This window comes from Halichoeres trimaculatus, unplaced genomic scaffold, assembly GCF_033239565.1.
Source record: "Halichoeres trimaculatus isolate MK-OKI-2021-1 unplaced genomic scaffold, fHalTri1.1 fHalTri1_scaffold_13, whole genome shotgun sequence".
Classification (NCBI taxonomy): domain Eukaryota; kingdom Metazoa; phylum Chordata; class Actinopteri; order Labriformes; family Labridae; genus Halichoeres; species Halichoeres trimaculatus.
In genome coordinates, this window is record NW_027437191.1 from 5,232,898 (window position 1) to 5,255,761 (window position 22,864).

Consider the following 22,864-nt stretch of genomic DNA (forward strand, 5'->3'; position numbering starts at 1 on the left):
CTCCTGGCAATTGCTGTTGGTTGATTACACTAATCATTTTTGAGGACTAAAGACATTTGGCTTTGAGCTGTGATGCCTTCCCAAAACTATGCAGAGCTGAAATGTTAGCACTATCATTCATTTTTACTGAAGGCTGCAAGAAAGGAGTGACACGGTGCTGTGAAGGTTTGGGGGTCATCTCTGAGCTTCTTTATCATGCTGCTGCAGAACAACTGCAAACTTGCCTGCAAGTCTTCTTCAGATGATGAGCCTTAAAGAAAAACCCAAACACCAATTAAATCTAACCAAATAATTTGGGTTATCGTTTTTCTTAAAGAAATGTTACATGGTTAATGTTACACACTGGCATATTTATTTATTTATCTCTTTATTTGAATGGGACAATGCATATTAATGAACAGGCAACAATGCTGTAAATATGCCGGATTTAGCTCAAGGCTAGTTTCCATCCGCAGTCCCATGGGGTAAAAACATACCACCAAGACAAGAACATTCAAAAGACATGACAAAATACACACAATACAAAAAAACAATAAACCACACAAAACCTAAAATGTGTATATTTTACATCAAATAACACACATCCAACTTTTCCTCCTCCTTCCACACCACTCTCACTCACACATTTACCTGCTTATAAAATATGCTCCAGCCTTCTAATGCTGACAACTTTGCTGTCCATGAAGCCATTCTCTCAGTTGTCTTTTAAATGTCACATATGTGGTACATTCTCTAATTGTCATTGGTAGAGTGTTCCAGCTGGAAGAGCCCTGAACAGAGAGCACATTTTGGGAAAACGTGCATTTCCTGAACTGCACTTCACAGTCCCCCCGAGATGTTGATCAAGTGCCAGTCTCACAGTTTCTTATTTTAACGAAGTTGTTAAAAGGTGGAGGGGCCAGACCATGCAACACTCTATATACAAGACGGATGTTTTTAAAGATTTTCAGGTTTTCAAAGTTTAAAAATTGTATTTTTCAATTAAGATACATATATGAAAAGAGTGGGGTTTTTTATCCAGAACCTTGATAGCCTTTTTATACAGCTGCTCGAATGGTTTAAGTGCTGTGGTACCAGCAAAAGACTAAGTTGTTAAACAGTATTCAATATGTGTGAATATCATGCAATGAAGGTATGACTCAGCTGCTTCCGTTGTTATTGAGGACCAAGTTTGTTTGAAGTTTTGCAAACCAAATTTGATGGTGTTGGTGACCATCTTAATGTGCTTTTTGAATATTTGTCACCAACCTGAGGTGTTAGGTCTGCTCATTGAAGGGACCTTGTCCATGTCACCGCCTTGACAACCACCCTCCTGATCAGTGCCAAAACCTATACACACAGTACATTTGAATACCTACCACAGAATATAAAATTTATTGTCTGCTCACATGGCAAATAAACTACAATGTGTCAAATATTCTTTAGAACCACTCAAATGGGATTGGTGCAGATGCAGTGTCATTTGATGATAAAGGGTCAAGTTCCAATGTCTGGAACCAGTCGTCTTCAGTACATTTGAATACAAAGTGCTACCCCTCTTATCTAGAAAACCATAGAAGAAATTGGTCAAGTGAACAGGCATTTTTGCAGAGGCATTTATTTCACTCATCCTGCAAAGAAGGGAGACACATGGCTTTAGAAATAAGCACAGTTAAGTTCAAAATGTGTTTTACCTTCCAAAGTAAAATTTCTATGATCAAGGTTTTTTTTATTGTTCTGTTTGAACAATTATTGACAAGTTTGACAATACTTCACATGTTTTACTGCTTCAGTAAGCTACACTGTGAGTCTGAACAGTTAGGGTTATGCAAGTTCTAAACAGCTGGATGATGCATATTCAAAATAGTGGCTGTGGGGTAAGTTGTGCCAAAGAGCCTGAGGTAATTTGTGCCACTGGCAAAAATGCCCCTCACTTATGATTATTACTACATGTTGTTTTGTTGTATTATATTGTCACTGTGTATTGTATTCTTATATTTGATCACTGAAACTATGTGACAAAGTCAATCATGCCACGCAGTTACAAACATAAGACAGACAGAGCTTCAACTCCTCTTGAGGACTTGGGCTGAGCTGTGAAAGAGGTGCAACAGGGAAGACCATACGTCAGGTGGAAAAGGAGATAAGAGTCATCCCTCAAGGAGCCATACCACAAAAACTTGTTTGTACAGCCAGAAGGGAGCTTAGGTTCATATTCCCATGCAGCACTGACAAGAGGAATGTTAAGTTGAAGGCCAGATTTGTGAGGAGAACTCCAGTTGATCAGGTGCTCACTTTGAATTTGATTTTGTTCTGGTTAAAAATGTCTTGGTGAAGAGAATAGGATGCTGATTTGTAGCTTGGTTTTGAGAACTGCAGCTGTGCTCAGTTGGTGCTATAAGAGAAATTGTCTTTAATGTTGTTAAGTCTTTAAATTAACCTTACATATTTAAGTATGTATTTAATGTTTCTTACCTTGATAGAGCCTTTCTGTTTGTGAGATTAAAATGATTTGTTTGCTTCAAAAATCAATGGCACAATGTACCACACCAGGGCCAAGTTGTGCCAAAAGATAACTTTTTTTTTCTAAAGCTATATTTTTCAAACTGTTTATTTAAGATCCAAAGTGGTAGTTCCCAGGGATGCTCTGCGTACTAAAATGTATGTATATATTCTAGTTGGAGGCATTATTCTCATCCCTTTGCTTTAAAGACACTTAAAGTGAAAAATGGGACAACTCTCCCCTATTTGTTGTTCAGTGTTGTATGATCTCCATTTAAACAAACTTTGGGTCAACCTTTTAGTTTAGTTGCCCTTGTGACAGAGAATATGTACTATTTTTCATTTGCAAACATCAAATAATTCTATACCCCATCAGTCAGAACCATATGTAGCCGAAACGTTTTGAAGAAAAACCGCATTAGCTTCGGAAGGTAGGCGTGCATTTCCACTAAATGCAAAATAGCATACAGTTGATGCTGTTACCGAACGTGATTTAAGTGCAGAATATTTTACTTCAACATAATTTCTAACCTCCAAAAGCGGACTTTTTAAGTCTTCGCCTCCTGGCCGCTTGCAATGCTGACAAAAGTTAGCCATTGCAACAGGAAAATATTCCAAATCAGAGCGATTTTAGTGTGTTTCTTCTTGTTCTGATTTTTTATATCATCCTGATAGGTAAATTTAAACTAGTGTTGTGCGAATCATGAACGAATAGTTCAATACCCGAGAATCACTTTACTGGCTCGAGAATCATGACTCTACGCCCCAAATGACTCATTTACTGACTCAGTACAAAGCTCACGGTAGCCCAGCCCCTCACTCACATCATGGGAGAATGGCTGGTACGTAGAATGGCTCAACTCACAGTGTATACAGGTCATTAACTCACCCACAATACATACGGATCACTAACTCACTCACAGTATGACTCAAAGCAGAAATTAGTCACTCGCCAGCTCCAACGTACGTAGCATTACCGTCTCAGTCCTGGAAAGGTTCGTGAGATCATTTACCTGAATGCCAATTTGTTGTGAGGGCAATTCATTTTAAAGGAGGGGTGACATTTTGATGACTGCTGACACTTTATTTTTTATTCACTATTGTTTAAGCTATTTCTTTTTTTTTTCATATTTGGCAAGAGGCTTTATTTTACTTTAGATTTATTGTACATAATTATTTTTTCTAATGTTGCACTGTTAAAAATTAGTAATTTTTCCTCAGTTATATTTATCTAATTTAGTGTTTTTTTATTCGTGAGTTAGAAAGATAAAAGTTTCTTTAATATATGTTGATCTTTCACTCTTTTTTTCAAATTGGAGTGTATTAATTGTCCTTTTCTGTCATTTCGCTGGTATGAATCTCTCTGAAATATAGATTCCTATGCACTTTCTGGGTAACTGACTCGAGTGACTCAAATGACTCATAAACCCGATTCACTTTGGTGAGTGACTCATTTAAATTCGATTCAGTAAAAAGAATCGAGTTTCCCATCACTAATGTAAACTACCTGCAATGCGCCTCATTTCCCTCGGAGACCGATGGTGGCGCATATAATGCACTCGATATCAAATCAGCAGGATTACACAGAAGAAGAAGAGATGCTGCAGGAACCAATCAAATGGGTTGGGGGCGTGGATTTCCCGATTTCAACCTAGGGAAAAAAAAATCTCGGGTGGAGGAGTGGTGCCCCCAGGCTAGTCGATTGAGAGTGGAGGTATGCACCTGGAATGTCTAGGCAAAACCATCTCAGAGAAAGCGTTTAGATTTCGTTTCCTTCTTTGACTCTTGGATGTGAGGACATGTCCAGGTTTCCAGATCTAGAAGATTCATCCGAGCGGCGGCTGCTCGCTGCAGTTAGCGGAGATGTAAGACGTGGACACGAAGAGCAGCTCCAGCGTCAAAGAAAACCTCTGGATGTGATTTTGATGCCCGAGATAAAGCTGCACACACCAGGTTGGTTTCTGAACGTACGTGTGACAATGTTCGTTGGAATTGATTCTGTAGCCAATCTGGAAATCTAAAGCCTCATGTAGATTTGCTGCTTGGTAAAAGTTTTACGTTTTCTGCGTAAAAAACAAAGATTGCAGAGCGTATGTCAGCACACTGAACAAAAAGCTGCGTTGTCTGCTTTGCGTCGACTAGCACCTCAAGATTCAACCCGTTGGCAAATATTTGAGAGCATAGGCCTGTGTATATATATTTTTTATCGAATGATTCATTTTATAAGAACCCCGCAGAAATCCCCGGTAATGCATTCCCACGTACTTGTGTGTATGTGTGTGTTGTGTTATGTGTGTTTGAAACGTCAATCAAAGGCCTTCATTCTCATTCTTGAGCAGAAACTCGGGTCGATCTCTGACGTCTTTCTGCTTTTTTTTCTGCACAGTGGTCCAGTGTTTCACCGGTCGAAGCTGTTTTAAGCTTTTATAAACGGCTTCGACCGGTGAAGGCTTTGTCACTCGGGCTTGTCTCCTCTTTAGAGTAAACAAATCCATCTGCTGTGCAATAAACCTCGATCAAAACCAGCACAGGCCGAACATCCTCTATGCTAACAGGTTAACTGCAGTGCTATACATAAAGATGGCGACTTGTCTTTTTTTTTCCAGAGTAGAATAGAACTTTATTTGTCATTGCAACAAGTGCAACGAAATTGCAAAAGCCCTTCAGACAGTGCAAAACAGTTTAAAGTGCAAAATAGCTACCATGATCAGGTGCATTGATGACACAGAGGTAATTGTTATATTGTAATTATATGACGACAAATAAGGTAGTGATTTTAGCCTTTGTTCAGGACTCTTACTGCTGTTGGGTAGAAACTAGAGCTGCACGATTTGGGGAAAAGGTGCGATTTGCGATTAGGTGGACAATATTGCGATTGCGATTGTGCTTGCGATTTAATAAAAAAAGTTGTGTCATGATGAGTCTACACGCTTGCTTGGTTATCATGGAGAAAAATCTGAATTGCATGTGCTGACATTGCGATTACGATTGCGATATCCTCTTTTGCGATTACATAATTGCGTGTGCTGACATTGCGATTGCGATTGCGATTGCGATAATCGTGCAGCCCTAGTAGAAACTGTCTCTGAACCGGTTTGTCCTTCTGTTGATAGACCTGTACCTCCTGCCTGACGGTAACAGATTACACATGGTGTCCAGGGTGAAAGGGGTCCTGGGTTATTTTTCCAGCCTTTATTGAATTTTGTATCAGTAGAAACAAAAAGACATAGATCAACATTGTTAATACAAACAAATAATATTGGTTGAGAAAATTCAAAGAAAAATTTCAATCGAAAGTGTCATAAAAAGTAACATGAACATAGAGGAAATGAAAGAAAAGAATAAGAAAAGAAATCACTTAAATAGATAAAAATTCAAATAACCACCTGAGGCTAACTTAAAGCAAATTAAAGGCATTCAGTAATGAACATAATTTCATGGCTTTCTTATCGTTTGCAAATTTCAAGGGTTTTCCTAAAACTTTCAACTCATTCTTTCAATTATACAAGGTGGGTTCATTTTGAAGTATGTACATTTGTGAATAAAAATAGTGTCTGTTTAAAATCAAATAATTAAATAAGAGCTGAAACAATTCCTCGAATAATTCGAGATACTCGATAACAAAAAATGATGGAGGGATTTTCTCTGCCTCGAGGAATCGTTGAATTTTAAAAAAGATCAAAGAGTGGTATTTCAAATAAAGCTGATGCTACACTTAGAGCGTTTTCATACCCCTCAAGTTATCTCTTTCAAAACAGGGACTGACAACAAATCTAGCTTCTTTTCTGGAGTTTGGAGACTGATATGAAAGCATATATTGATCTGCATCAGCTGCTTGTCAACGAGCCGCACGTGCTGTGCCCCTCCCCTACCCAAAATCACTCACTCATCACAGACGGACGTCTCGCTCGCAGCAGTCTCTCGTCACGGTCACACTGGCTATCTGAACTGTTTTCATGCACTCTTCAAAGTCCATTTGATTTGATCAGTGTGACTCACTTCTCTTTGGCACCTTTGGAGAGGTGAGCTTTTGCCCAGTACACTTCATACACGCTCACAAACGTGGATACTCCATATGATCAATGACATACGATCGCTGCGACCGCTTCTCTCAACAGTCATTTTAAACAATAGTGGGGGTGTCAGAGGGCTGTGTTCCACCTAAACGACTTAATATGAGCGTAACAGTCACTGAAGTTGTAGCAGTGTTCTCTCGCTCCAATACAGCAGGGATCATCATTTTAGTCTGAACACTGCAAAGACTCAAAATCTTTCAAAAATGTCTTAATCCTAGTTAAAATGTCTCATATGTAGTCAGAACTTAAAACTTATCACCCAAAGTGACTTGATTTTACACTTGCTTAAAAAAAATCCATTTGAAAAATAATTGCTGTTTAAGTACACAAAAATGTGTTTTGTCCGATTACTCCTCTACTCAATGGAATTTTCAGTAGAATACTCGAGTACTAAAATATTCGATAGTTGCAGCCCTATACTGATGATAACATTATCGCTAGGCGCTGCCTCGTTGTGGCTGCCTGTTGCAGCAGCTCTCTCTTCTTTGTCCATTTCTTGCAATTTTTTGTCTCTTCCTGGTACGTCAAGATTGATTGTGAACATGGTTTGATATGAGCTGGATGGTCTGCACAATGCTGGAAGGTATTGGATCGAGAGGCAAGGTTGTAGGTTTGGAGTTCAGGAGAAGTCTGGAGACCCAATCTTCACTCAGAGGAGCAAAAGAGAAGAGAGAAGCACCATTAGTAGGCAGGAGCTGACTGAGCTGGCCAGGCTCAGATAATTGTTTGCTGATGGTTGCCATCTTCTCAGAGAAAAAGGCAGCAAACATGTCCTGAGTCAGAGCAGTGGAGGGCTGAGTAGTTGGAGGAGAAAGTAAAGAGTTAAATGCAATAAACAGTTTTCAAGTGTCAGGAGCAGCACAGATCCTGTTCTGATAAAAGGCTTCCTTTGCAGCCTGTAGGCAAGAAGTAAAAGGTGCAACCATTAGCTGGTAGGAGGACAAACCAGTGCATTTTGGGATTTACTCCACTTTCTTTCTGCTGTTTATTAGAACTTCAGACAGCCATGGAGTTCAGGGGATTTTTTGGGCTGGTTTTGACACCAGGGGGCAGAGTTCGTCTAGAGTGGAACATAATGTGTTTGCAGCTTGTTTGACAGACAGTCAATAGGAATATGAGTGGTCAGGCATTGTAGGGCAAACCTTATACAGCCATGTCGCTGTGAGGGACTTCAGGTTTCTGTGGAAAGAAATATCTATTCGGGGTGTAAATCACCAGTTTCATGATGATACGATACAATATTGATTCTTTGGACAACAATATGATATTTGCCAATATCACCAAGTCTGTCATGATACGATACGATACGATACGATACCATTTTCTATCAAACCAAAAATGTGAAGCTTTGATTTTAATTAAACCCAAACATTTCTATTGTTCAAAATTAGAACTAACTAAACATTGATAGTTTTTTTTTACTGTGATTCCTGATGACCACAGTTTGTATGTCAGTGTGATCAGACTTTGTTTCACTGTGTAATAGTCGATGTGGAGGAGGAATGACACTAAGCTCTCGCCATTTTACTTTTTAACTTTGTGAAATTTCATGAATCAGTGCACTACAAAATCAAATTATGAGATAACTCACTGCAGTCGTGTGATGATGCACTCCTGTCGTGTGTGCAGCATGCATCCTCTGCAGTCAGGTCGACCGGATCTTACCCGGATACAGGAGAGCTGTTTACGATTGGCCAATATGTCTGGCTAACTTTAGCTCTGTGATGCTAACAGTGTCTTGCTACATGTTCGCCTACAGCGTTGTGACTCGGTGGGCGCTAAACAGTCCATTTTACAGCAGGAGAAATATCAGGCGTGGCGTGTCAGAGAGTGAAAAGGTTCAAATGTGTGTCTCATACGCTGAGTGTGTGAGGCTTGAGGAAACTTCAGAACGACTTGCGGTTGGCCGGAAACAGACATGTGTGTCCGGTTGGGATTTCAAAATAAAGGCGTACTTTAAAGATCACGATGTTGATCGATGTTTAGACTAGGGTTGTCAAAAGTATCGATACTTTAAAAAGTATCGATACTAAAATGTATCCGGATACAATACTCACTTTCAAAAGTATCGATACTACCCCCCACCCCCGATGCCGAGCCGCTGACGCTGCGTCCCTCTCTCTCTGCCACCTCACACACACACGAGAGCAGGCACTCTCCCCCTCCCCGTGATGCACTCAATAACAAAACAGCATGGCTAGTGCTGCTGCAGGCGGGCCAAATCAAGCCGTTTTGGTCAAAAATGAAAAAGGTAAAAGTGTTGTTTGGAGGTATTTCGCCTTCGAGGCTAACGAGCTTGGAAAACCGAAGGACACAAATAATTGTTAGCCATGAGCCACAACGAGCGATTAAAGGCTGACGTAACGTTAATGATTATAAACAGGGCTACCAACTGTCACGCATTCGCCGTGAGACTCACACATTTGGATGGTTTCACCCGCACTCATGCCACACCTCCGATTTCTCATGCTCAAGTCAGAGGCACAGGAGCACAGAGGACGCAGAGGTCGTGTTGTGTAATATACAAGATGCGCAGGTATGCACCCTATACCCACTAGAAACTCCCAAGAAATACCATATAACCACTATAAGTAAGGATTAAACAACGAGGGAGCGTGCATTAGACCGTTCTATGGCACGACGCGGAGTGGGAACACCATGACGCGCAGCGGAGTGGTGTTACTCCGCGGAGTGCCTTAGAACGGTCTAATGCACGCTTCCGAGTTGTTTAATCCGCTTATACCATGGTCCCACAAACTGTAAACTTTAAAAAAAATAATGAATAAATAATGCGTGATGGACCACATGTGCTCAGTTGTTTGATCTGAGGTTTTTAGCGCACTGGTGGGACAGGAGGAGAGAGAAGTGGAGCTGTCTGCAGCGGTGCCTTTCATCCATTACGCGCACGCAGAGGGACAGAGGTGAAACTGTTGCTCTATCAGCCAATAATGGCATGATCTCACACCGATCACTGATAAAACAACAGTTTGCTACTGTATGAAAATGGCGTGATTATGTGTTATTTTTAAAGGCATTATTGAATTGGCTCGAGTGGGCCAGTGGAGCGCGCAGTCAGCTGACCCGGAGCCTTTCAGTTTCACTTGTTTGGTCTCTGTGGCTCTTTCTAATTGTCTGTTGTCATCCTCAGTGAGAATGAATGTTGTAATCATCCAGATTAATATCAAACATGTTTGAAAATCATCGGGGCGGCTCCGACGAGTCTGTGAGACGATTGTGGGGCTAAAGATTCATCTGTCAACCGCTCACACTAGAAGATAATCTTGCCCGAACGTCGGGGCGGATTTTTGTCCCCGACCAGATTTCTTCCCCGATTGTCGGGAGGACCAAATCTGGGTTAAATCGGGGCGTGAATCCTGTAGTGTGAGCCAGGCTTTATAGAAACGGGGCCCAGTAGGAGCGCAGGCTGCCCTCACATGCGTTGAAATGTGTGTGACGCGTTGCTATGGTAACGCGCACAGCGGAGTGATACAACGGTGATTTAACTTGCCGAACTAACTTTTCAACTGGCGTGCATTAGACCAATCTAAGGCACGCCAGTTGACATTGGAATTCTCACTGACCATGGTATAAAACATAATTATAGGATGGTTGTGTAACTTTAACTTTCACTTTCCGTGTACTCGCGCTCCTCTTTGTGCCGGTGTGCGTAAAGGCGCAGATAGACACGCATCCCAGCAGACAGTGAGAGATCGTCAGTCACTATGTGTGATTTTATATTTCAAACTGTGTCTTGATAGCTCATGAGCACATTTTAAATGAACACAGAGACTTAAAACAGACGAGTCAACATTTTGATGACTCAAAATGCAGCATTGTTCATCAGTCCATCTGAGCTGCTGTTTTCACTCACTCACTGTTTTCTAAATGATAAATTCATCCTGAGGTTCCCTGGGTCACATATTGTTCAGGATGTGAGCAATCTTTTAAGGATCAAGCTTCAAATACAATCTACTAGTGCAGTGGTTCTCAACCTGTGGCTGGAGGCCCATAAGTGGGTCTCAGGGCTGTTTTAAGTGGACAGTACATAAATCAGGCAAAAATTTGGTCAAAATGTCTTCAGTGTGTGCTCAGGTCTGAAACTTTCTTTTTACACAACGGTTTGTTGTGTGTGTGGTACTGTTAATTGTTACATGTTGCAACAGAGGTTATATTTGCATTTTTTGTTAATAAAAATGTTTCTTTTAAATATTAGGTTCTTTTTTTTTATCCTTGTGGTATCGAAAATAGTATCGAGTATCGAATGTTTTCCTAAATAACGGTATCGAGTTGAAAATTTTAGTATCGTGACAACCCTAGTTTAGACTTTCCATCGATGTGATTGGATGGATGGATGGAGTGGGGGAGCTGTCACATTTGCTGTGGAGCAGCTATGAGCCAGAGGAGAAGGAATCAGATGGAGATCAAAAGAAGAGAGGAGCGCCAAAAGTCAATGTCAGTGTGATTGTCCATGCCATGACAAATGTCATTGACATGAATGTCTTCTTAAGTCAACCAAAGTATTGGCGGGAGACCCCGAATGTGTTAATCTCACCTTGTGGTACAGGCCCCAGGTCTGGCTCTGCTCATTATACCCATTTGTTGTTGTGGTTTAGCTAAATATGATCTGGTTTTGACAAGATGTGTTTCATTTTGAAAGTCACAGCGTGTTTTCAGGTAGTTTCCGTGCAGCACTTCCTGTCCCACTCTATCTTACCTAGAATAGAGCTTTATTTGTCATTGCAACCAGTGCAACAAATTTGCAAATAGTATATAAAGTGATCATGGCAAAAATGGCATATGTCACATTAGCTGCAACCTTGCAGCCAGACTGCAACAGAGCAGTTGTTTCTTGTGGGGGTTGTACTATACGGAATGAACTTTGAATGTCTGTGTGTTAAAATGTGCGCGCGCGTTTGTGTGTCTATCAACACGTTGGGGTGAATATCAACAAAAATTAAAGACCCTGAGTTTTTTTTCTTTCAGATTTGCTTTTCATCCGGAAGATGATCTAATATCTCAATATTTGTTCACTGTGTCCTGCAGATATCCAGCTAGTAATTGTGAAGGAAGAGGAGCTTCCCCCTGAGCAGGAGGAGAGGAGCCCCTATCCAGACCAGGAGGATAATGAGTCTCCACTCATCAAAGAGGAACAGGAGGAACTGTGGATCGGTCAGAGCAGAGAGCAGCTTCAAGAACTGGAGGAGGCTGATACCAAGGTCCTGTTTCCTTCAGTCTATATGAAGAGTGAAAATGATGAAGAGAAACCTCAGTCCTCACTGCTTCATCAGAGACTAACTGACCATATGGAAACAGCAGCTGGTGGAGAGGACTGTGGGAGACCAGAACCAGAGAGGAGCTCAGATCCAGAAAGAAACTTACAACCAGAGATTGAAGTTAAGATTGAAGCCTCGTCAGATACTGGATCCGAACCTGAAGAATCCTTAGACACTGAATCAGAGATTGAAGCCCCCTCAAGTACTGGATCAGGGACTGAAGATGAGGCAGACGACTTGAAGGAGACCGGAGAGCGTCTTAAAAGATTAAAATCTGCCACAAACAGAACAGCAGAGACTGTTAAGTCACATAATTGTCCTGAGCCTGGTAAAACCAATCATGTGGTTTCTCTCACAAAAATCAAGCCTTACATCTGCTCTGAATGTGGTAAAAGCTTTAACCAAAAAGCATATCTGAGAAAACATATGTTTGTTCACAGCAAAGATAAACCATACAATTGCTCTGAATGCGGTAAAGGATTTAATTCTAAGGCAAATCGGAGAAGACATATGTTAGTTCACTCAAATGAAAAACCTTACAGCTGCTCTGAATGTAGTAAAGATTTTAACACAAAAGAAAATCTGACAAAGCATATGTTAGTCCACAGTAAAGAAACACCATACAGCTGCTCTCAATGTGGTAAAAGGTTTATCCGAAAAGCATATCTAAGGTCACATATGCTTGTTCACAGCAAAGAAAAACCTTACAGTTGCCCTGAATGTGGGAAAGGCTTTAAAATTAAAGCAAATCTGAGAAGCCACATGTTAGTTCACTCAAATGAAAAACCTTTTAGCTGCTCTGAATGTGGTAAAAGTTTTACCCTAAATGGAAGTCTGTCAAGACATATGTTAGTTCACAGCAAAGACACACAATACACCTGCTCTGAGTGTGGTAAAAGATTAAATTGTAAAGAAAATCTGACAGCGCATATGGTTGAGCACACCGAGGAAAAACCTTTCAGTTGCTCAGAATGTGGGAAAGGATTTAACCAAAGAGGGAATCTGATAAATCATATATTAGTTCACTCAACAGAAAAACCTTTCAGCTGCTCTGATTGTGGAAAAGGATTTAACCGTAGAGGAAATCTGGAAAGACATATGTTAGTTCACTCAAAAGAAAAACCCTTTAGCTGCTCTGAATGTGGGAAAGGATTTAACCAAAAAGGAATCCTGACAACACATATGTTGGTTCACTCAAAAGAAACACCCTTTGGCTGCTCTGAATGTGGGAAAGGATTTAAGCGAAAAATGTATCTTTCGAGACATATGTTTGATCACATAAAAGAAAGACCTTTCAGTTGCTCTGAATGTGTTAAAAAATGAAATTATAAATCAGATCTGAAAGACACATGATGCTCCTCTCAGTAAAACAAAAACTCTTCATCTGCGCTGAATGTGGGAAAGGATTTAACCAAAAAGGAAGTCATGTTATTCACATTATTGTTCACATAAAAGAAAAACCATTTAGTCTCTCTGAATGTTGGAAAGGATTTAAGCATGAAAGATTTATTTCAAAACACATGATAGTTCACTCAGAGGAAAAACCTTTCAGCTGCTTTGAATTTGGGCAGGGATTTAAGCATAAAATGAGTCTTAGTTAACATGTTTGTTTCCTCAAAAGAAAACCTTTCAGTTGCTCTGAATGTGGTAAAAGCTATACTTCTGAAGGGAAATTGACAAGACATATGATAGTTCACTCAAAAGAAAAGATGTTCAGCTGCTTTGAGGTGTGATAAAAGATTTAACATCAAAAGTAGTCGACAAGACATACGGCTGTTCACACCAAGGAAAAACCTTCCAGCTGCTCTGGATGTGGTACAGGATTCAAGCACAAATCAAGTCTTACAACACATCAGTGCTCATAAACGAGTAATTACTCAGCTGCTCAGCTTAGTGTGGTGTTAGATTTCCCCTTGAGCTAACCTTGGAGCTTCTCATGGCAACCCACAGTTGGTGACAAACCACAGCCATTCTGAACAAAACAGATTTTCTTTGGGTTCAGAGTTATTGATTATTTGTTATTGAAAGTCTTGTAAACTTTGTTAAAAGTGTGTAAAATATTCAAATAAAAAGCAGTGGCTTGAAAACATGATTAATAAAAGTGTCTTTATTTATTAGGTAGATTAGTATATCTTTTCAAAGGTGGTTTATGGGTTAGGTTTGTAGAGTCCTGCACTGTTAAAAGGGAAAGTCAGTTGAAGTAATGTAATTTTTTTAATCGATCCAACTCAATATTTTTTAGTTAAGGTTTCTACTGTATTTTTGTGGATCATATCAACTTGGAATTCTGCGTTGCTACAACTAAAACAAAAGTACTTGGACCAACTTATATTAATAACTTCAAATGGTCACACCTAAATAAATTAAGTTCTTTGAAATGAAATGAACAAGTTCAATTAACACAACTTAATAGGTCAAATAAACTAAATATTTTAATTCATCTCATATCAACATTTTGCATCAATCCAACTTAATTTTAAGTTGTTTCGACCTAATTATCTGCAAAACCCAGAGGGAAACGCTAATGAGGGAACGCTGTGGATATGAGTCCCTGCTGCACATTAACATACCACACGAGCCAGTGTGTCTGTGCTCAATGGCGTGGACCAGCTGGCTGTCTGTGCTCAACGGTATAGGCTGTCTGGCTGTGCTCCACGGCAGTGAGGGCACCAATTAAAATACTCTTTCAGTAATGGTTATTTGAATATAACTGAAGACAAACCGAGTTTGTCATTTCTGATCAGAATTTTAGCCCATCAACACATCTCATTTATTAACATATAAAACAGCCGTCTGTGCCCTGTGGCACAGGCGGCAGGTCCATGCCATGTAGAGCACAGAAAGCCTGTGCTCTTGGCAGGTTAACATCTTAATGTACAGCGGGGTCTAATATCCACTGCATTCCCTCCTCACTCAGGTTCTGAAATAAGTCAATGCAAAATAGGCTGTAAAGTAAACTTTACAACCAGACAAAGTAAACTCAACTTAACACTGTTAGTTATATTTACTAACCTTTTTAGTGCAATTGTTTTCCTTGATTCTTGCAAGTGAGGTTTTGCAAATTATTGAGTTGAAACAACTGAAAACCTTAAGTTTGACTGATGCAAAATGTTGATTTGAGGACAATCAAATTATTAGTTCATTTGACTTGATTAATTGTGTTAATGTAACTTATTAACTTCATTTCAAACAACTTGATTTATTTAGGTGTGATCAATTGAAGCAATAATTTAAGTTGGTCCAACTGTTTTCTTTTTAAGCGTGTCTTACAATAGAAATGAGTTCTCTATTGCTGTGAATGTGGAAGGGACCAACATTATGTTCTACATTTTTGTCATTTTCTCCTACTTACTTTTTTATTTGCTTCCACTTTTTAAGATATTGTAGTTTTTTTCTATTTACATAATTCTGGTCCCATTGTAATGAATGGCAGAATCTTCAAAATTTGCACATTTCAGGACATTTTCAGCCTCATTTAAACCCTTCTCAATCATTCATACATTCAACCAAAACACTTCATGGAACCCTCAAAGCATCCTGTCTGGTCAATATCTGGTTAATATAATTAATGGGTGCAATATCTTTAACTCCGCTCATCTTGTCATGTTCATTATGTTATAATGGCTTTATTTTCCAAATACCCTGCTTTTGGTAATATTGCCAATCTGATTGCACATTTTATTTATTTTTTGTCTTTTTTTTATTTTTATTTTTATTTTATTACCCTACTCTGTTTTACTTCTATTTCACCGCCCTGGCCACATTTCTGGATCTACAGACATGCAATTCACATCTGCAGCTTCTTCAGAGACTTTGAATGCTCATGGTCCAATCCCTTTGTGTGGTAGCACTTACAGTTTTGGCACTAACACAGCAGCTCAAGACCATAATTTCAGAGGAAATCAACAGTCCAAACCCACCCTATGATGCAGTTGGTAAGCTATGTTCACCATGGCAACACCTGGCTACAAATGGGCCTCAGCTGACATGTATATGAACCATTTTTGAAAACTATTCAAAATGCTGTGCCACAATGAAACTATCAAAAAAATGTTCAGACCTTTGCATTCATACAAACGTGATGTAATGAACTATTTTTTCCACATACCTTAATTAAGATACCATAAAAAAGAACACACGCAAACACTTAGCTTAGCTGATGGTTGTCCATCGGCTCCAATGATGACCATGATCACTTGATCACTCACAATGATCCACTTATGTCCTTAAAGGTGAGTTTGTTGGTGGCGAAAGAGTCCAATCCTGGAGCCACATAATCTATTGCAGGTGGGGCATGGGTAGATTATGATGGTGGTGGTACTGGCAGTCATGGGTGTGGGTATGTTTCTCCTGAGTCTTTTTTTGGTGTCCTGTCCTCCTCTAGCCTCTGAGTTCCTTCATAGCAGCGCTGCCGCCATGCGTCACGGTCAGCAGCAGCAGTTTCAAGGGCCTCAGGTCTGATCTTACACTTCTTCAATGAAGTCCTCAGATGGTCATTATAGCGTTTCTTAGGCCCTCCTGCCAAGTGCTGGCCATGGTGTAGCTGGCCATACAGCACTCCGCAGGGTAGTCAATCTTGGGACATCCGGATTACATGTCCGAGCCAGTGCAGTTGGTGCTGGATGATCATGGCCTCAGCGCTCCTGCAGTTGGTCTTGGCAAGTATTTCAGTCTGAGGGACATGATCACACCAGGTAAGGCCCAAGATACGCTGGAGGCATCCAATACGGAAGCGCTCCAGAGCCTTACTGTAGCGGCTGTATATGGTCCACGCTTCGCAGCTGAAGAGGAGGGTGGTGATGCAGACAGCCTGGTAGTCAGCAACTTTGGTGTGTAGGTGAAGGTTGTTGTTCTGGAAGACCCGGCGCCGCAGTTTCCCAAACGCAGCTGATGCCCGCTTGATCCTATTTTGGATTTCACTGTCAATGCTGTCCTCAGAGAGAATACTGGCCAGGTATTTGAAGGATGGGGTTATTGCTAGTGGTTTGTTGTCAATGGTAAACACGGGCAGTGTGTGTGGTGTACTTTAGCTCCATTGGCAGACCACGTCTGTCTTGGTGGTATTGACAGATAGCCCCATTCTGCTGTAGGCCTCGACAACCACAGCAAGGATGGACTGAAGATCCTGTGGTGAGTCAGCCACACAAGCACAGTCATCTGCATATTACAGCTCCAGGACCCACACTCTGGACAGCTTGATTTTTGCTTGCAACCTCCTGGTGTTGAAGAGGTTTCCGTCCAGTCTGAAATCCACTGCAAAGCCACAGCTATACTCAAACTCCTCATGAAGAAGATGGGTGACGCACAGGAGGAAAACATTAAAGAGCACAGGTGCCAGCACACACCCTTCTTATCCCTGTGTGTACAGGGGAAGATTCTGACTCTTGTCCTCCAATGACACAGCCATCATCCCGTCCTGGAATCAACGGAGGATGTGGAGGAGTAAAGCTGCATCAGTTATAATAAACTTTTTGAGGTTTTCTGTTTTTTTTTAATAAACAATCATTCATACACTTCAACAATAGCCTGTTTCTGTTTTTTTCTTTTGCACATTCATTTTTCATTTTTCTATTGCAAATTGCCATTTCCCTGATGTCTATTCAGTGCACTATTTTTAACTTAAATGTGTATTTATTTTTCAATATCCTACGTACAAATTTCGTATTGTTATAATAATAATAAAAATAAAAATTTAAATAATAACAACAACAACAATAATAATAATAATAATAATAATAATAATAATAATAATAATAATAATAATAATTATTATTATTATTATTATTATTATTATTATTATTATTATTATTATCATTATTATTGTTATTATTGTTGATTGTTATTATCTTACTACTCAATTTTTTCAATGTTTGTAATATTTAGTGATTATTTACAATAAATTCACATGAATTCACATGAAATGTGTGTTAATCTTACTCAGAGAAAGGCTGCAACCTTGAATGACCTTGAATGAGTACTTCACAATGAAGTGTGAATTGCTCTAAATGATAATCTGCCAAGTCTATTATGGATCAAGTGATAGAAGTAACATTTCCTATTGATGGAAGGAGTGGAGAGCGTGTCTGAATAGTCAATCTGATCGTCAGCATGATTGTCTTGTACAGTGGCGAACCGTGGCCCCAGCCGCTGGGCCTTCAGTAGGACCATGGGACCACACGTGGCAATAAACAATCAAACAAAGAAATAAAAACAATAGCCAGAATCATGTGACATAGAAGTTTAGTATATTGATAGTTTTGTGGGATTACAAATTTATCATGTGCCTGAACACTGCAACACCTAACACAACTTCAAACAATTAAAAAAAAATAAGGTATAAAATTGAAAAAAAAAAAAAAAACGGAGTTTCAAGTAACCCAGCAACCGCACAGTCTTCTGCATTACTTTCCGCCATTTCTCTTCACGTTCTGCCAACTAGATCTTCTCTTTTCTCCTCACTCGCTCACAGCTACAGTTCAGCGCTTATCCATTAAAGTGATACTCCGGGATGGAACAAGTTGGGTCCTATCACAAGGTTTAGGGCAGAAATTACCCCTACAGCAGTGTTTTTGTGCAGCAGAAGCCCACGCACCAAACACCCCCTCCCTGCTCGTCAGGTTCTTTCCTCTGCACTCAGACGGGGCATATTTTACTTGACCAAAAACACAAATAAACGGACTCCCACCAAAAAAATCTGATATCTGTCTGCATTCACGCTTTATTTAGAGAATTTTCAGCGCGTTACTTTCACACAAAAACACCGCTAAATAAGGCTCTAGTTCTCATTGTGTCTCTTCGTCCAGGCAGACTACCTGGGTTTGTTTATATCTTGCACGCTGCGTGCGGACTGATACACTAAGCGGCGAGAGTCTCGTAGCCAGCTGTGGCTCTGCAGCGGAGGTAGCGCCGTTTTACGACACGATGAGAACTAGTGCCTTATTTAGCGGTGTTTTTGTGTGAAAGTAACACGCCGAAAATTCTCTAAATGAAGCATGAATGCAGACCGATATTAGATTTTTTTGGTGGGAGTCTGTTTATTTGTGTTTTTGGTCAAGTAAAATATGCCCTGTCTGAGTGCAGAGGAGCAGGGAGGGGGTGTTTGGTAGGTATTTGCGAATACCCGGAAGATGTCAGGAAATGATCCCACTCACAACTTAACAAAATATGATTGGCTAAGACAGCTGTCATTGTCAAATTGTGGCCACATTTGCTTGAGTTACACAGGCATTCGTTGCTGTTACTGAAGGCCCTGCCTGCCAGAATGTGTCGCTGATTTACCCAGATACCATCAAAAGGAAAATTGTGATCGGTCCATTTTCCATTTAGTTATATTAACCCATTGTTGCCAGGACAAGTTTATAAAAATAATATAAAACTCATTGCTATGGTTTCATTGAGTAAAATGAATAAATAAAAACAAAATAAAACAAAATAAAGAAATAAAATAATTATTTAGGAGTACAAAAATTCTTTCAATATTTTTTATTAGGCCTTCACTGAATACCTTGAAGGCCCTGAGGGTTCCCCACTGGTCTTGTAGACTGGAAGAGAAAGGGCCTGTGTCCACTGATAACTTTTTTTTTTAAACCCCCCACCCCCGCTTCCCTCAGTGTTCCAACTAAGTCCAGTTCATGTGACTCTGTATGCTTAATATGTACAACGTCAACACCTCAATAACAGTGGCTGGTTGTTAGTAAGTAGACTAGTGGTGTAAGGGCCTGTGTCCATAGACAGCCTGATTTCAGAGTGTAACGAGATGCTTATGGATGACTAACACATGTAGAGTTTAAGTTTCCTTGCAAGAACCAAAAAGGTCTGCTTTAAATGACTATTTATGCTAAATATGAGCTACCGGACCACTACAAAAGTACCTGATTTGAATATAGTTGTAAACTTGCAGAGTTAGAGCCTGTATCCACTGACAGGTTTTTGAGTTTGTGTTTTGTTTGTTTTTTTAAAACACCTTTGGAGTCATCTGCTGTCCTCAGAAGTGCCTATAAAGTTTTAAAAGACTTTGCATATTAGATAAGCCTTGCTAGAACAACCCTAGAATTAGAACTGGTAAAACAGTAAGGGCCTGTGTCCACTGTCAGCCACAATTTTGTTACAAGTGTTATAAAAAGCTACAGAGGTTTTGAAGTGTGGCACATCAGTTTTTCCCATAATGCCTTTGGGACTAGTTTAAATGACTTTGCATGCTTAATCTGAGCACTGCCACAATAGTGGCTGGTATATAAAAAGTGGTGGACTGGAAGAGTGAGGGCCTGTATCCACTTTGAATGACTTTTGATATAAAAGACGATTTTACAGAAAATACAACAGCAACCTCCTTGATTTGGATTGATCGACATTGGTGAAGGCAGTGTTCCTGAACATTCATCTTTTCTTTACTCAGATTTGCCTTTATGTCTAATAATCCAGTGCACACAGCAGGCCTCATATACCTTACTGAAGCTAAAACTAACACTTGGACATGAAAATACACCAGGAGACCCAGAGCCTTAAGGAAACATTCCTCTGGCTTCTGATTGGCTAAAACACCTCTCTATGTTTATGCAACACTTGACCAAGAGCACATTATCAAAGAATATCTTTAAGTTAAATTCTCAGAAGGCCTCCCACACAAAACCACATCCTTCTTAATAGATTTTAATGTTGATTGTAACTAATCAACCCACAGTTTTTCCTCTGCGTGAGTGAGACCTGATCCATCAGAGACCTGCGAGCCAGCTAACTGAGCAACAGCTATGACTTCAGCAGCAGCAGTGACTGGATTTATTCTCCTACTTCTCTCTGTGGAAGGTAATGTACATCAACGTTAATATCAGGAGGCAGATTTTCCACTGCAGATTTACAATGAGGGATGGATTTCATAGATCTAGACGCACTAGATGTTGGAGCGACATCTCTGTACACACTTCATGAACTTTATAAACTAAACCCACTGAAGTTTTTTTACACGTTAAAGAAAGTTGACTTTTTTTTTCTTCAGCTTGTCTTTGTGTTTGATGAAGTTTAGAGGCTTTTATCTCTGATAGATTATTATCAGTTGTTACTAAGAAAAGAAGAAAGAGGACAAGGAAGAAAAATTTGCTGATGATAAAAATATGTTTAAATTTAAACCTATGTTTAAGGAAGAACATGTCTTTGGCAAAACTTTGTAACTCAGGAACTCAGTCTTTGATTAATGAAGCTGATGTCACACTTTGAACTGAATCGACTGATCAAAACAAGGAGGTGTGAATGTGTTTCAGGTAAAGCTGATAAAACTACAGAGTTGATGTTTAGGTCCTGTTCCTGTGTCAGGTTTGGTTTGTTCCATGAGGATGGGTTCACCTCCTGAATCATGGTGAACATTTTGTGTCAGGGTTTTAGACCAGTGTGTTGTCACTGATATTCTTGGCCAGTGGATGAGAAAATCTGGAGGCGCTTCTCCTTCTCCGTCTCGAGTGTCTTTCTCTAGACCGTAAGAGTCGCCCTCTCTCTCCCTTTTCTGTCAGTGACACGCACTGACTGAGCCACCAGGGCGTAGTCGGCTAGGAGGCCTAAGTTGCTCAAGCCCCTTCAGTCATTTTTCAGTTTATCAAATTCTAATTCGCAGGCAGAGCTGTGTAAGGTAATAAAAGATATGGTTAAAAAATCTTTTAAATGAATCATTTACTGAACTGATTCTACTGATTCAGTTCACTGAAAAGAACGGCTTTCCCATCACTGGACAGTAAAACATGACTGTAAATTTAGGGGGAAATTTCAGGACTCATTTTCTGGTTAGATCCAGGACAACCCTATGTAATAATGATATTTCACTGCATGATCGCAAATAACTCAACACAACATTAAGCTACCGAAAGAGGTAGGTGCTGGTGGGCGACATTATAATGTCTTGAGACCCTGCTGTGCATAGGTGCTTGCAGGAGGGCCCAGGCCATCTATGCTACATACAGCATGGACCAGCTGTCTGTGCTCTACGTGTCATGGACTGTGGCAATTAATTTTTAAATCAATCTTATATACTGGCAGCAGGGTTGCTAGTACTCTATAATTTCATATTTATATACTGTAATCCAATATACAGTATCATACTGTAAAAAATAAATTACAATACATGCACTGTAAGATAACTGGAAATTACTGGCCATTTTTGCTGCCTGTGCTTAACAGTTGTTTCACACCACCGCTGGGGGGTGGGGGGTGGCTGGGGTTGCCTGGGCTGGGCCCCTACAGGCCCATGGGGCCCGAGGCTGCCATATTGTGTTATATTTAAAGTGTGTGTGTGTGTGTGTGTGTGTGTGTGTGTGTGTGTGTGTGGGGGGGGGGGGGGGGGGGGTCCACGTCCCCTCCGCCACTCCTCATACCACTAATATTATATTATATTATATTATATTATATTATATTATATTATATTATATTATATTATATTATATTATACTTGTTGTTGTTCATGTTTATTATAATTATTATTGTTATTATTATTATGCTTATTATAGTTCTTTTTTTTATTTTTTTTTTATTTTTCTTTTCTCTCTTCTTCTTAACTATTGTTATTATTATCCATGTCACAGTATCAACTCAACCTTTTCTTATCATTAAATTAATATTGTCTTCAGAGTCCTCAAAAAACCCCCGCAAAGTTTTGTTGTTCACACCTGGTATGTCCCTGTATTGTCTAATTGCACAAATAAAACAAAAAACAGTTCAGAGTCTCTCTCTCTTTCTCTTAGTCAGTGAGTGATTCGTTCACTGAGCGTAGAAAACAGAAGGGTCAGGGAAAATGTGATTGTTTTAGCAGCCTTCAGTTTGTAAACTATCTTTATCCCATTACATAATCAGCTCATTGGCATATTATTCACCACCACACTCAAAAAAGGAACAATGGTGTTTGTTCAATCAGCATATATAAAACATGTAGCTTCTACTAGATTATTTCATGTTCAGTGGTTAAACATGATTAAAACATGTTGTTTCAGCATGATGTGCAAAATTGTTAAAACAACAAGATCACTTTATGTTAACTCAACCTAATTGGTTTAGGTA

General features: G+C 39.8%; 1 protein-coding gene across 1 annotated transcript; it reads left to right on the forward strand.

The window, feature by feature from the left end:
- Window positions 1–4,101: 4,101 nt before the first annotated feature.
- LOC141802434 (uncharacterized) lies at window positions 4,102–13,904 on the forward strand. The gene is made up of 2 exons (XM_074685997.1): window positions 4,102–4,434; window positions 11,601–13,904. The coding sequence occupies exons 1-2, from the start codon at window positions 4,281–4,283 to the stop codon at window positions 13,151–13,153; spliced, it is 1,707 nt and encodes a 568-aa protein (XP_074542098.1). The 5' UTR covers window positions 4,102–4,280; the 3' UTR covers window positions 13,154–13,904.
- Window positions 13,905–22,864: the final 8,960 nt, after the last annotated feature.

Coding starts and splice junctions, on each gene's coding strand:
- LOC141802434 (XM_074685997.1), top strand. CDS start 4,281: ATGTCCAGGTTTCCAGATCTAGAAGATTCATCCGAGCGGCGGCTGCTC. Junction 4,435..11,600: donor GATAAAGCTGCACACACCAG/GTTGGTTTCTGA, acceptor TGTGTCCTGCAG/ATATCCAGCTAGTAATTGTG.